At 32.5% G+C, this 15273-nt stretch overlaps 2 protein-coding genes across 3 annotated transcripts; both read left to right on the forward strand.

Annotated features, from left to right (window-relative positions):
* Positions 1-139: 139 nt before the first annotated feature.
* On the forward strand, positions 140-12589 carry LOC149733908 (centrosomal protein of 104 kDa-like). Its single transcript, XM_089880854.1, is given in 23 exon segments — positions 140-607; positions 947-1099; positions 1544-1682; positions 2840-3007; positions 3330-3390; positions 3507-3582; positions 3991-4175; positions 4469-4614; positions 4876-5013; positions 6106-6231; positions 6758-6911; positions 7342-7490; positions 7821-7995; positions 8390-8579; positions 8851-8959; positions 9409-9471; positions 9527-9599; positions 9903-9954; positions 10289-10397; positions 10756-10894; positions 11312-11347; positions 11350-11451; positions 11762-12589. Coding segments are annotated over 23 exon segments (2748 nt in total). The 5' UTR covers positions 140-494; the 3' UTR covers positions 11854-12589.
* A 127-nt stretch (positions 12590-12716) lies between these two features.
* LOC149733909 (microfibril-associated glycoprotein 4-like) lies at positions 12717-15209 on the forward strand. 2 transcript variants are annotated; one of them, XM_089880872.1, is made up of 8 exons: positions 12717-13150; positions 13207-13323; positions 13907-14049; positions 14161-14257; positions 14336-14432; positions 14494-14558; positions 14659-14812; positions 14924-15209. In XM_089880872.1, exons 1-8 carry the CDS (start codon positions 12976-12978, stop codon positions 15018-15020), a joined length of 945 nt encoding a protein of 314 aa, XP_089736998.1. In that variant the 5' UTR covers positions 12717-12975; the 3' UTR covers positions 15021-15209. The 2 variants fall into 2 exon arrangements, with proteins under 2 accessions (XP_089736998.1, XP_089736999.1); XM_089880873.1 differs by having other exon boundaries at positions 14928-15209.
* Positions 15210-15273: the final 64 nt, after the last annotated feature.

The raw sequence follows: 15273 nt of genomic DNA on the forward strand, positions 1-15273 counted from the left end.
CTTTCCACAGGAAAGTAAGTTTAATGACAGAACGTATTTCTAATTCTTTAATCTTAATCAGAGTCCGTATATGGAGTCTGATCTTAATCATTGGATTATTTATTTCTGTCAAGGTAACCTCTAGATTTCATCGAAAGGTTAATCACTATATAAATTGGCTTTATGTACATATATTTACTATCTGTACTTGGCGGTACTCACTTTAATTATCCAAAATACGAGCTCTAAACGTCGCCCCCAACCCTCTCGTAACTCAAAAGACGTTACATGAATCGGTGTCAGACGAGAGCTGGTTGGCAACTGTTAGCGTTTTGTTTGTTGTTGTGCACGCTCTGTGCTAACTGTAATATTGGCGGATTGTACATATTTAGTTAACATTAGTCGCTTTTTGGACAGACGTTATATTGTTCATTTAAAGCCCCCGTACTGGCATTACATACACATTTGATTACAGATATTTTATAGAATGTTAAAATATAGTTCAAACTTGTAAAATGCCGTCAAAGATCGGATATTCCGTGGTTGGTAGCACGGGTGAAGCGGAAGGTTATGGCGCAAAAAATCTTGAACACCAAAACCCTACCATACCTGGGTGGCAAACACCAAGGTAAAGAATGTTTTTTTGCTAATTTTTTAGGTAAAAAATATTGTGTGTATATTGTTTGTTATGCTACTTTTGGAGCGTTTATTCATTACATTTGCTTATTATACAGTACACTGCATGAAACTCTAAGATCAGTTTTCTTGCATAATCCCCTTATTAAATTTAACAATCCAATATTACCTAGTATAAATTAATCAACCTTTCTCTATTTAAAAAATTATTTATATATATATGTTAAATCATATTGTAGAAAATGTTAAAAGTAGCAACATTCCTTTTGAATGTTGTGTTTTCAGCATAATGCAATGACATTTAGAATATAAATTTTCATTTTAAATCCAGGTTTTGTGTCTACCCACAAGAACTGATCATCAGAATGAACGAGCGAACAAACGTAAAGAAACTTCAGCTTCTCGCACATCAGTTCATGATTCCTTCAAAGATTGAATTCTTTGTTGGAACGAATGAGTCAGCAGATAGTTTTAAGCGACTCGGGTAACTATTTAACGTTTTATTAATGTAAATACTCATGTGTGTAATGTAAATGTAAATAGTTTAATTGGTATTTTTCATTGTCTATTAGAGGTTTGTGAAAATACAAAATTTGATATTTCAAAATAGTTGCAATTATTCCTACCCAGTGGACTGATATGAGTTGTACTAATTGGCATCCTTGCCAAAAATAAATAAAATAATGAACAAAATTACAGGAACTCATAAGCTGGCATTCTAAATTTAACCACCTAATTTGCAATTACCCTGGTTGAATTGCTGTATTATAAATAAATACTGTTTTCGGTAATTATATTTACCAGTAGTAATATTATTGCTGGGCAACAACAAGCTCATTTTGTTGCTGACAATTGTTTATTTTTATTCGAGGGTCGGCCTGACAGTTTAAACAGTCTTTAAAAATAAATAAAATTTTTTGCTCACAAGGTACATTTATCTGTCAAACAATGAGAAAACTGGTTTCAAGGCCCGTGAATTAAAGTCAGTTCATGTTGATGCAGATGGTCACTTTCTACGACTTGTTGTTCATAAAAACCACATGAACAAATTTAACCTCTACAATCAGGTACACTTGATTGCATAAAATGCAAATTTTCTGGTCGGTTTTAAACGGACATAACAGTCCATATATAATATGACGTCCTCATTTCAAACATTTCGGTTAAAAAACTAAAACCATCTTTAGTAATGTTAGACGTTAAAATGAACCATGTAAAGAAAAAAAACTATAAAGATGGTTTTAGTTTTTAAAATTTAAACCAAAGCGTTTGAGAAGAAGACAATCGTATGTCGTATCATACTGTTATGTTTGAATTAAAACTGACCAATTCTTGTGTTTGTTTTCTAATGAAACCAAATTCTTATTTAATAGGAATGAATGATTTTTATTTGTCTGTTTAGCACTTTAGCAGTGTATATAATTAAACAAAAACGAATAGTTATTATGTGTTCAATTTATTTAATATACATCGGATGATCAGAATTTAGTTTGTTTATAGAATTAATATAGATCAGGTTGTATGCATTTTAATTTTATACGTGTGCAAAATTCAGTATGTTATGAGCACCCTTGTCATTTGACTGTCTGTGTGGTTATTTTACACAGCTAATGTAAATGTTTGCTTTAGGTACTGAGCTATAAGCTGAATAAAAGTTTTGTGATATATTTGTTCACTGTGCCTACTGCCTGCTATTGTTCATTATACTTCATTGAAATGAAGTGAGGATAATGATACAAAACAATAAAATACTTTTTAAAGAGTAGCTGCATGATGTTTTGTGACTAAAATTGATTGAACAACAATTCAAACATACATTAACCCAATATATTTAAAAAAACTAAATGAATATTTTACAAAAAATACAAAACATGATTAAATCTCAAAATGTACAGTCAGGAGCGTTTTACATAAATAATAAAATGTAATACAATTACATTCTTCTATTTAAACTCTGATCAATTTTTGTTCAAAAATTTTTCTATCTACACTGTCAGTATTCCACTTGGGATACTGAATGTGTCTTGTACTTGTTCATCCTTCCAATATATTTACAAAAAGTAGCATTTTAATATATATATATATATATAGCTGCTTATAGTATGACAGTATGGATATATATTGTAATTCGACCACCATTATTTAAATGCTTTCATTATTTTTCCGAGCTTTATTAAACCATCCAACCTCAAAAGTCACATTTTAATATTAAATTATATACTAGGTTGGGATTATGGCTTTCAATGTTATTGGTGATGGTATAAGCAAGAGACACCCACTTAAACCCATCAGTAGCGGTACTACAAACCCATTAAACTACAGCATTGAAGGTTCTATTAATAAACCAGATTATATTTCACCTATGGATGATCTGGCGTTCGATATGTACCAGGTAAAAAAACACTTTTTAATTATAGTTTGTTTTTTAAAAGACAAACCTTTTAAGTTTTTGATAGCTATCCACTTAAGAGTGAAGTGTCAAAATGACTCTTATTTATCCAAACAAAACATGTTACTGTTTCTGTTGTTCAGATTGGGTTATAAAATTTTTATGCATTTCTACCACACCCAATGTATTGGTAATAGTCATTTTTTATGTTATACTAATATATTTTGACCCTTGAGAATAAATTTGCTCCAGTTTGTGTTGTTGTTGCCCACATTTTTGGAATTGTTTTTATTTTTAATTGTTTTAATAATAATTTTCTTCATAGGATCCAGAGGTAGCTGGAATTATCAGGAAACTTGATATAAAGAAACAAAAAGCTGTTATAGGTTGGTTATAATGTGAAATATGTAATGTATTTTGGTTTTTACTGTAAATTGTGAGAAAAAGATAATGTTTTTTGAGTAATTTGGTTAATTTTTATTAATTTTGTTTTATTTTACAGCTGAAAATTTTGACGTAGCAAAACGTATGAAGCAAGCCATTGCTGATCTGCAGAAAGTTGGTGAAAAACTTGCAAGGTATTTATGTGTGTGTTGTATGTGGTGTTGTGTTTGTATTCTGTAAGTTATTAATACTCCACTTGCAATTGCTTTGTGTGATTATGTACTTGTCAGTCTGATTTTATTTGAGGAATGCTTTTCCAAGAAGTAATTAAATTTAAATTATTGAAATAATAAAGTATTTGTGATTTATACAGTGTAAAAACTTTTACTATGGTACAAATATTACTCTTTTATTTTTTGTTTTTGCTAGTTTGGTATATATGAGTATCCTTTTTTACCAAAATAATCTTAAATAGCACTTTTTGGTGAGGACTGAGGTATATACCAAAACCCATAGTAAATCCCTGTATTATTTTCACCAAAATGTTTTTCTTTACATAAAATCAATGGTGTATCATTTAAATCATATAATATTCACACCAGATATGAATTGGACAAGAGAAGAGCTGTGGAACATGAAGATTATGATCTTGCTAAGAGCAAGAAATCTCAGATGGATGAATACAGACTAAAGGTGTACCAGCAACTACAGAAATATAACTTACTTGAAGATGCTGGTATCTCACCTGTGAAGCAGAATGGAGAGCAACCATTACAACAAGTTCAAGGTAGTGTAGAATTGTTTTGTCTGATCATTTTATACAGGTAATTGTTCCTTTTACGACAATTGTCCCAAAAATTTGCTTGGGTACTGACATACTGTTGTCGTTGACAAAACCAAAAACAAGTGTTGTTAGTGCCTTGTTGGTTTGTACTTTTTATATTACATGATTTAAAAAGATACAAGCGTATAAGATACCCACAATTTTGTCACTATATATTTCTAACTAGACAAGAGGTAATAATGCATCAATGTTTTTGTTGTTGTATTTTGCATAGTTTCACACTTGTTTTCCTACAGAGCCCCAACCAAGCCCACGCAGGGTGATATCGGAACCCACAGTTTCCCCCCGACCTCAACCATCCCCTCCACCCATGGAGTCTCCATCACTATTTGTTCCACACGAAGAAATTGCCTCTCCAAGACTTGAACCACCACAAGAACAGGTAATTTAGAAAACTTGTTAAAGTTCTACGGCGAAACACACCAGGGGACCTGGGTTAGGGATTTGGCCTAATACCTCCTTAGACATTTCTTACCCAAATTTTCACCTGAATACTTAATGCTTGAAATTTCAATTCTGAAGCCACATAGTTAAAATATAAGTTTGTTTTAAATATTTATTATTCAAAATATGTTGGCTTCAATCTACCTAATTTTCAATGCTTATAAACCTATTCACATGTTACAAAACCTTTAAAACACAGATCCAGGAAAAAGTTGCTTCACCTGAACCAGTGGCTACGTATTCACCTCGTGTCCGTCATTCACCCGTCATTTACGATGAGAAAGTCATTCCTGCTCTCGTGAAACATAAAGATCCCGATCCTTTCCTGGAGGATGAGGTGAGAGTTCGAGACCCCTTATTTATTCACGAAGTGTTAGTCATTGGCTCTGGGCTACTTTTATGCAGAGTGTCTTAAAATTGTAAAAAAATGTGAAAAGTAAAATTTTTTTTGTATGTAAATGTTTCAGAATAATGTTGTGTATAATATCTCAGTTTTATTTCTGCAGTGATTCTTAAAAGTTTAAGAATAGTTGCTTTAGTGTAGCAATAAGTGATGTAATTTAAAAAATTAAATGGTATCTGTTTTAAGATATATAAATGTTTAATGTTAATGTATGTATGTATAAATTTCATTTTTAATTTCATTATATTATACTTGAATTGAGTTAAATCAGGGCTTATAAACAGTCTGTTCGGTCAAACCAGCTTCAGTTGTAATGTTTCAAATTCTGTTTGTTTTTAAATTTGTTCCATTGATTTCTGTAACATAATATGATGATAAGTATTATTTGGATTTGAAATCGTATCGTGTTTCATTTGGAACAAACAGCTGTGTCTTACTTTGCCCCTTGGGATGACATGCTACTTTACTTTGTATGTTGCTTCTATACCATATACTTTAGAAAATCTGGCCTTTAAAATTGAATTAAGATGCATAAAACACAGAATATATTGTCAGTTTTAATGCTAACATTACACCCCAAATATATTAAACCCTATTTTTATTATTTTAAAACTAAAACGGCTTTCTTTTGGTCTTCACAGTTATGTCATATGCATATATGTGAATATGGGATGTAGTGTTTGTAAAAAAACTAACTAGAGTTAATTTTCCGTGTAATTCTGTTATAACCCAGTACAATAGCTTTAACATATAAATTCAATTGCTAAGTTTTTTATTGACATTTATTGATGTGAAATTTAAAACAAATCAAAGAAATGTTTGTTTCTAGTTATTTGCTGTAAATTTAAATATGATTGCTACAAAATGGTTAATAATCCCAACTTTTAAGTGCAAGATATATTTCCCTTTTTGGAGCTTAAAAATTATACATCCATATTCAAGTACAAATTGTATGGTTTAAACTTTAAACATAAAATTATATAAAGTAATTATAATAAAGTAAGTTATTTTTTCTCATCAAAAAAGGTCCCCTCTCCCCGACAAGAATTTTCTCCCGACAAACCTTCGGCGCCCTCCGGTGAACCAGAAGCAATGTCAGAGAAAAGTATCCGAGAAGCTTCATCTGTGATTGATGTCTTCGGACTTCCACTGGTAAGCATTATGATGTCACAGTTCTATAAGTTTTTATCCACAGTAAATTTATTGGCATTTGCATCTTGAAAGTAGTATAACCTAAACTGTAAAAATCATAACATTTTGCATCCTAATCTTCATATATTACTTTACTTCGCACACTAATGAATGAATGAATGTAGCTTGCTTTATCCTCGCCAGGCCCGCCAATTACAGTCGATAAAACAGGGTGAACTGTTCATACACCCCATACCAGCTTACAGATACCATGAATGTAACTTTGTGGATGACTTTTTATGTATTGCTGTCAATGTAGACAACCAATTAGTTACCACTGGATTGGAGCAATTGCTGTTAGGTGTTTTGCCCAAGGACACATACGCCCACAGGCCACAATGGTAGCATTAACAAGCTTTGAAATTTGAACCCATTACCTCTAGGAGTCTAGGTTAACCATTATACCATGGTGCCACTCTAATTAATAAAACTAATATAAATTAAATTAAACTACTGTAAATTTGTTTCAACCCATTGATGTTTCAAGGTATCTGGTGCATATTCAAAGACATGGTCGTTTCGTGAAGACGCCTTGCTTGCTGTGTACAAACTTCTATCAAACGCTCCCGAGACGATATCCAAAGATGAACTTAAGTCGCACCTTAGAGCTGCTATCTTTCTTATCAGAAGAGCTATCAAAGGTGAGAAGAATTTATATTATATTTAAACAGTACTGTAGTTGTCCTATGTAATGTGTGAATGGTTAGCTTTGTTTTAAAAATTGTTTATTTCATTCAGGTGTAATTAATTATAATTATTGTTTTACCAGAATTACAATTATCTTTTAATACAATGTTTTTTTTACGTAATGGAATATCCCAAATATTATACACAAAGTATTACTCTCTGTGTTTTTATAACATATCATAATTTAATTGATACTTTAAAGTTAAACAAGTACGGGTGTATGAAACAAAAGATCAGTGTAATGACTGGCGTTTTCCTGCCACGCAAGGTTTAATAACACATTCATTCATACATATATAGTTACATTCATTCATACATATATATTAGACACAAATATAACATAGTTTATTCTTCAATCCAACATTACCTTGCATTCCCCACCAGATAAAGTCCATGCAGTGTTTCATGCTTCACTTCGACTACTAGAGTTAATCCTGGTGGATTTTGTTCCTAAACACAAGTTAGGAAAAGTGGAAACAGTTCACGCTGTGTCACGTACACTTCCAAATCTAATCCAGAAAACTGGAGAAACTGTGAGTTTTAATTATAATACATTAACAGTAATCATATTATTGCATTTAAAAATTGTTAATGTGTTTTTTTCAGTTATATATATTTTGTAACATTTCCAACGTTTACATTTCTTTATAATCGATTGTCCCAATTCTAAAGTGAAAACAATCACAAATATATAATTTTTTCAGCCAACTCAGAACAAAAAGGAAACAATGTACTTGTAGTCTTCTAAATATATTATCTATACTTTTCTCATTTTTTGTAATCGTACTTACAATGCAAAAGTAAACACAAGTATTTTTCAAATTGTAATTTTCTTATATTAAACTTTTTTCTATTTTTCCCAGGCTGCTCGTTCCCGTAACGCTGCTATTGAGTTTATCGATCGCATGAGTGAGTTTGCTATGGTCCACCAGTATCAGTTGGTTGCGCAACAAGCAACGCCTCCGTTCAAGCGTGACATGGCGATGAGACTCGCACTGAGTAGAGTGGAAATACTGGAACGACTTTTCACTAAATTTGGTTTGTTAACTGTTCTGTATTTTACTTAAACATGGGCAACAAACCTGGGGTGGCAAGGGACAGGTTTACATTCTTGGAAATGTTAATCTGTAAACATTACAGTTAAAGAGATTTAGTTTGTTTCTTAGCATTATGTATTTAATTATTCTTTTTAAATATTATTTTCCCTACAAGGAACTTGTCTATGTTTTTATTTAGTTGTACATCTTCTTTTTATAAAAAACGTGCCTAAAATTGTGCATAGTTCTAGAAAGAAACTTTAAAAAAGTCTGTCTTCCTAAAAATAACTGCTTTGTGATTGAATAGAAGTCATTTTGTTTTAATTATGTAGATTCATTTTGAATATTAAAGATGTTTCAAACGAAATAAATTAAATAATTATCTTTTCCTACAGGACTTGAACCTCCTGTGTTAACAGTGGAAACAGGGATGAAGTTCGCTTCCCAAGCTCTCTCCCACTCCTCCGGATCAGTTCGTGATGCGGCAACGAGGATCATCTTTCTTCTTTATAAGATTGCTGGGAATGCAGTGAAAGCTTATCTACCACCGGATGATAATACAACGAGAAAGAATCCACTTTATAGGTATTATATATTAAGTTATGTGGAAAATGTCAGTGGTTTGTTCGGCTGGTACTTCTTTATTCAATTTTTGGGATAAAATTATTGTGTTTCGTGGGAAATGCCAGTGGAGCTCTTTAATTTTGTTTTTTTAGAATAAGCAGGCATATCATGCAAAAAAATGTTGGCATCGATAAAAAGTCTTTACTACTTAAATATTAATTATAATTACTTTATTATTCATACTGCTTCCTATGAATGTTTATATATTAATTTGTAAGTCACTTATTCTAAGGAATATATTTGATGGGTTTGATCGAATATCTGGCAAACTTACTCAATCGGAACTGAAAGCTCAACAACAAGCTAAAGCGGCGGAAAGTGAGAGAAAGAAAAAACAAGAGGTGAGAATTCAAATATTGTCTCGAGTAAACAAGTGTAATTTGACAACATAATTTATTTGGTGTGTAGCTCTATTTGAACAAGAGACTGACGATGCCATTTAAGCGTCTCTAAGACTACAATTTTTCTCTAATACTATAATTAGTTGGACTTTTTGTCGGTTACATTTTCGTAGCACCAGATCCTTTGGTGTATATATATATAGCTTTACATTTTGTATGTTTAAAGTTGGTGGTTATTCTGTTAGGAAGGGCGTGGCATGCCATAGAACATGAAATTTAGATCAGAGTTGACCCATTGCTATGTTGGTAGCCATGTCTCTTTCAGAATCTGTTGTATTTTATTTGTTTTGGTTTTCAAAACAATATATTGCTTTAAATCACATTTTTACTTATTTTTTTACATTTTCAACAGAATTTATTTTAATTTTATTTCAAATATAAATTCACAGATCGAGGATCTTCAATCACAAGTCAATCAACTGCGGCAGATGAACAACATGGTGGCGAATGAGGTTTGAATGAAAACTAACATTTGTATTCAATACATTAACACTACCAATATAACAGCAGGTGCAACAACCAGCAGTTGGAAAGAAATCAAAGAAATCGACAACCAAACCACCACCACCACCTGCTGAAGGTATTTTTATGATGAATATGTTGTTTAATTGTTTTGTTACAATATTAGTGGAATATTCTCCATACTTTACATATAAATTCATTTATCTTGTAATTTAGTGATTTGTGTATATTTACGTGCCCCAGTATTGATAATTTAGTTTATTGTTAGGACATTTCTATATGGGTGAGGTGCTTGCTAGAGGACAGAAGTTTTATGCCAGATTTGGCACATTACCTTAACACACAGACTGTTTTATATATGTCTAAAAAGAAAGTGTTGTTAAAAAAGTAAAAAGTTTTAATTTATTTTTATTTTGTTCAGAAGCAAGTCCAAACAAAGCAGGAGATGAAAATGATTCAACTTATCTGGAAAAGTAAGTTTTATATTATTTAATATTAACTGATTACAGTTTATGGTATGTGTTAAAGGGCTCTAATTGTTAACAGGGGATAGAACTGATAATTCATATATTGCTGTATTTTGTTTATTGGTTTTATTTTTGCCACCTTCCAAAGGCTTGTAGGACCAAAATTTTCCAGCCTTACTTTAGTAATATATAAAAAAAACTCTTGTCAAAACTAGTTTTGTAAATATTACATAAATGATTCTTATGTGAATTAAAGGGAAAGAATTCAGTGAAAAAATCCTGTTCAGTCAATTAGGGTTATTTGGTATAGGGATAAGATATAATTATGTTGTTATCATAGCATGTGTATCTTCTGTGGAGAAAGAGACGATGCATTCACAGAGGAAGGTTTAGATTTACATTATTGGAAACATTGTCCGTTACTTAAGAAATGTGAACATTGTAAACAGGTGTGTCGTGTGTGCTACATTGTGATGATTTGTGTTGTTTTAAACAGTTGTTATTGTTTATATCCTCTTATAATTGGTTCGTACAGAGCAAATTCTAGACGGGTGATGTCCTACAGTGAGGCATGTTAGGGTGGCTGGGATTTAGGCAACAGTCATTCTTTTCAATATTTGCTTCTTATACTTGCACAATGCATGGATGTACCTGCAAAAAAATTAAAACAAAATTTCTTACACTTTTTCATCTTTTATAATATAAGCCTATCGGTTGGCTCCCAAGCCAACAACACATATGGTTATATCCATCATTTATAATTATTATTATTAATTAAATTGATATTTCTAATACAATACCTTGCAGGTGGTTGAGGTAGCAGGTTACTGTGGCCACCTGTTAACTGAGTGCGACAAGAAAAGTGAATTTGGTGAGTGTCCGCGATGTAAGGAAGCAATACCATTGACGGACCTGGATAAACATGTGGCAGATAAAAGATGTACAGGTAAAAACATTAAAAAAATTCTAAGTTTTTATAATAACATTTGGGTAAATGGGTGAGAACAGTAGTACGCAAACTACTGGGATTAATTCAGATGTTCTATTTAATAAAGCTAGATGTTTTACAATGGCAGTGTTGGAATTGTTGTCTTGTTCTTATTACAAAATAATAGCATTTTTATAACCAATTCTAAAATCACCTTGGAATTAAGCTTAAGTAAATTTTTGATGAGCTAGCATTGTTTTAAATCTTAAAATATCACCTCATTCTATCACTTTAGAGTTGTTTTAAACCACAAATGCTCCTACTGATCACTTTAAACCTTAAAATTTATGAATGATTTTATTTTATATATTTTTAATTAATTATTTTAGTATTAACGTAAAAGACTAAGCTTCTATGTTTTTTAATAAATTTTAGCGGCCAAACCTGGTTTGGATCATTGTCCGCTTTGCCACAAAACATTGCGTTGGGCGAAGAATCATGGAAATCTCACTTGATGGGGGTAAAGAGAGATGCTTGTTTAGAAAACCCAAGACGTCAGCCTTCTATTAATAGACGTAAGTTATTTTTATTGTGTTTGGTTTTGTGGGGTTTAGATTTATATGTAGCAGATATTTTATTTTGTTTATATATATATGTGTTTGTAGTAAAAAAGCTGCTCTTTTTTATGTAAGGGACCAATGTTTTTGATTGTTTTTTTTAGTTTAGGTTTTTTTTTATAAAATGAGGCCAAATAGTTTTGAAGTTTTTTGGTTTGTTGCTTAGAAAACTTTTATTTTTTAATTTGTACAAGTTTATATCTAAATTTTACTATAATGAGCGATATGTTATTTTTCCTGCATTTTTAACTGTTTTATAAATCTCCAGTTCGAGCAAAAGAAGAAAGCGAAAAGGCAGCTGCAGCTGGAAAAGGGAAAAAGAGCGGCGTCGGTAACGTGAAAAAACAACAGCGAAGATAAGTTGATATTACTACATGTGCATTAATTAAACGGGCCTGTGTTATACTTACACCCATCCCACACAGTTTAACTCCCAAGTACGTCTTATGTTAAGTACCACTGTGAATTGTTGCACTAAACGTATTCGTACTCATGGTTTTCATAATATACAGTGCGTTGGTTTCAAAACTATCACTGTTATAGTGTGCCTTGTTCCGTTAAAATATTCTGCATTCGAAAATTTCGCTAAAAAAATGACTTAGACACTGTTGTCAAAGCGACTTATTTAATTTAAACTTTCCAACAAAAAATTCCTAGAAATTCGAACATGTATATTTGATGTTACATCATTGCTAGCATAACGTCTCGTCTAGTAGTTTCTTCATGGGTTTAGTGTAATTTTAATTAATACATTGTATGTCATATCTATTTATAAATTCTGTAGCATGTATGTCTGTATTTTATCAGCTTGTTAGCACGACGCAGTATTTGTTTAGTTTTGACAACCTGAAACATACTCTAATCCAAAACTGCTAAAACAACCTACACACAAATGTGGCAAATGCCAACTTAATATGAATGGTATTTTAATTGTCTCCCTCTGTGGTTCTAGTTATGTATGATCCTTTTGTATTTCAGCATGGTACATATTTTATTTATTTTTATTAAATCCATGGTTTCAGTTTTATCTGTAAATTATTTTTGGTGACGCACGTTGCTTTGGTTTCAGTTGTAATACATCATAATTTTTTTGTAACAGTTCGTTTTTATTTTGGAAAAGTTTGCACTTGAAAAGACACAACTTACATGTCAACATGAGCGTTTAAAAGCAGTATCAGGTTTATGTGGTTACTTCTTAAATTGGCAGTGATTCATTTAAATTTATTTTTTATGCTGTGCCTGCTACGTGTTTTTTGTGAAGTGATTGACTTGTTTTCTGAAGTCTGCATCGACACTACCTTATGTATGGCACAATTTGGCAACGTTCATAACAGGAACCATTGAAGCTAAGGGCAAGCACTGTGACGTTTTTGAATTTGCTTCTTACCCTTTATTTTGGGCCACTTTCATTTGCAAAGCAAGCAATTGCACTGCAATATTATTCAGTAAGCGTGCCAGCCTTTAAACAAGGTTTTAATTAGAATGGTTTCTCCGTCGATCTTGTGTTTGATTATTTTGCAAACGTTGTTTATTGCGCAAGTAGTCGCTCAACTAAATCTTGGAACATGTTCTCTACAATGTGATCAGTCTACTGCTGTCTTTTCGGTCAGCCGAAGCAATATGAGTCGCGGTCCGCCTGGAAAGCGTGGACCTCCAGGTAATCACACGAATATGTTATTCTATCGTAATTTGCAAGTGTATTCTTGTATTCAGGTCTACGAGGTGTTAAAGGAGAACGTGGCGCTCCTGCAGTTCAATGCGAGTGTAATGGAATGAATGAGTTATCAGCAGTTGTGCAACAGTATAGGAATCTCGTAGAGAGTATACAAAGTAAGTATATATATATGAATTATATCTTATAAACCCAACGTGCTTTTTTAACATCAAATTGACTAACAATGGTTTTATTGGATGGTGTTTTCCGTTTGTCGTGTTTATATGAATGTTTTGAGACAATTACACAAGCTTCCAATTATTTTGTTTTCCTGCGCATTCCTTCTCGGGGTAACTATTTATTGTGCATGTTTCTTCACATAAGCGACTGCAGGCGTACAATGATACGGGCGTGTTTGAAAAAAGGTAACTTTGCAGTTCTCTCTCTCTGGCTTTGCACGGTTAACTGCTCTTTGGTGATTGCTGCATTTTAGTGTTTACGCTAAACAAAGTTTTATGACGCTGTAAGTGTATACTTTACCCGTATCAAGTTTTAGAATTAGTGAAGTAGTGAGTGTTTGAGTGATAGGGTGTTAGTGCAGGGTATAGCTAAACCTTTGAGGAAAAAATTCCCGTAACACATATATTGAACGTATGATCACTAAACGAAGAGTGTGTAAATGTTGGTAAAATTCGTAGATGTAACATCGGTATGCGCTTGCATTCATGCTCAACGAAATGTACTGCATGTATTCCACAGATGCTACGTTTCCACCGTCGTGCAGATACGTGCCGTTCAAACCATTGTGGCAGAAGCCTGTCTACACAATATTCCCCTTCGGCAACACAAACCAAGGCATTGAAGTTGCGTGTGACGTTAATACTGATGGCGGCGGATGGATGGTTCGTGTTTTAACTTGAATTGTGCAAGCTTATATTACGATATAAAGCTTCGTATTAATATAATAGCACGTTTAGTGCTTAAAATACATAACTCACCCAACAATTTCGTAGATCATCCAAAGGCGAATTGATGGTTCCGAAGATTTTTACAGAAATTGGAATGATTATGTGACTGGTTTTGGAAAGATCACCTCAGAGTATTGGATAGGTATGTAAGTTGTATTGTATATATGGGATATTATTTTACAATTATACTGCAATCAATACCAATACATTCAATGACAAGGTTTGGATACCATATACAACTTGACGAACAGCGGGAATTATGAACTCAGAGTAGATATGGAAGATTTCCAAGGAAACACAGCATATGCTAAATACAGGTAATCTTGACAGATATAATTTCTGTCATAAAAAAATAGTTTGCCTTGTTTTACTTTACAGCATCTTCCGCTTTTTAGACAGGACATTTTACACAGCAAGAATATCTGGATACTCTGGAACTGCAGGTTTGCTTTAAACTAAATCTCTTATTGGGTTACGGCCATTTATTCAGATATATACCTTAATTAATAAGTTCCGGGGCTAGTTCTAAATTCTATTAATTAGGTAACTCAATGGAGATCAATGGTCTAAAGTTCACCACAAAGGATAGAGACCAGGACACGGCGAACAATGCCAACTGTGCGGTTTTATACAGCGGTGCTTGGTGGCACGCTGCATGTCATGCAGCAAATCCGAATGGACATTATTATACAGTCGGGTACGTAAATATAACCTCTTTTTTATTTTTCATTCGAATTTATCTTCAATTAAAAGATTATCTTGTTATAACTCTCAACAAGGTTTCAGGAAACACTTTTGTTTTTCACAGACAGTCGCCGAATCGTGCAAGGGGTATAATATGGGCAACATGGAAAGACTGGTATGAATCAATGAAAACGATTGAAATGAAAATTCGCCTAAAGTAAATTGACACTATAAATACTGCTGAAAATGAGACTGTTCGGTAAAATAGGATACCGTTACGGCGTTACCATCTAAATCCTATATTTCCTGATCCTGTTTTAAACATTTAACAACGCTATTTTAGTCGTGAGACTACGGGCATTATAACATTCTGTGAATAAACTTTTTTACAACCAAACGGCAGAAGAAAAGGGAGATTAAAGATTTACAACTGAATTGTATTAAACGATTTGTCAGCAACAACCTTTACCTTAC

The sequence above is a fragment of the Ciona robusta genome, chromosome 7 (genome assembly GCF_009617815.1).
Source record: "Ciona robusta chromosome 7, ASM961781v2".
In the NCBI taxonomy this organism is placed as follows: Eukaryota; Metazoa; Chordata; class Ascidiacea; order Phlebobranchia; family Cionidae; genus Ciona; species Ciona robusta.

What these genes read in the sequence shown, in the direction of transcription:
- LOC149733909 (XM_089880872.1), top strand. Translation starts at nt 12,976, where the DNA reads ATGGTTTCTCCGTCGATCTTGTGTTTGATTATTTTGCAAACGTTGTTT. An exon ending in CTGATGGCGGCGGATGGATG is followed by an intron (nt 14,050 to 14,160) that starts GTTCGTGTTTTA and finishes ACAATTTCGTAG; the next exon opens with ATCATCCAAAGGCGAATTGA. An exon ending in GGACATTATTATACAGTCGG is followed by an intron (nt 14,813 to 14,923) that starts GTACGTAAATAT and finishes TGTTTTTCACAG; the next exon opens with ACAGTCGCCGAATCGTGCAA.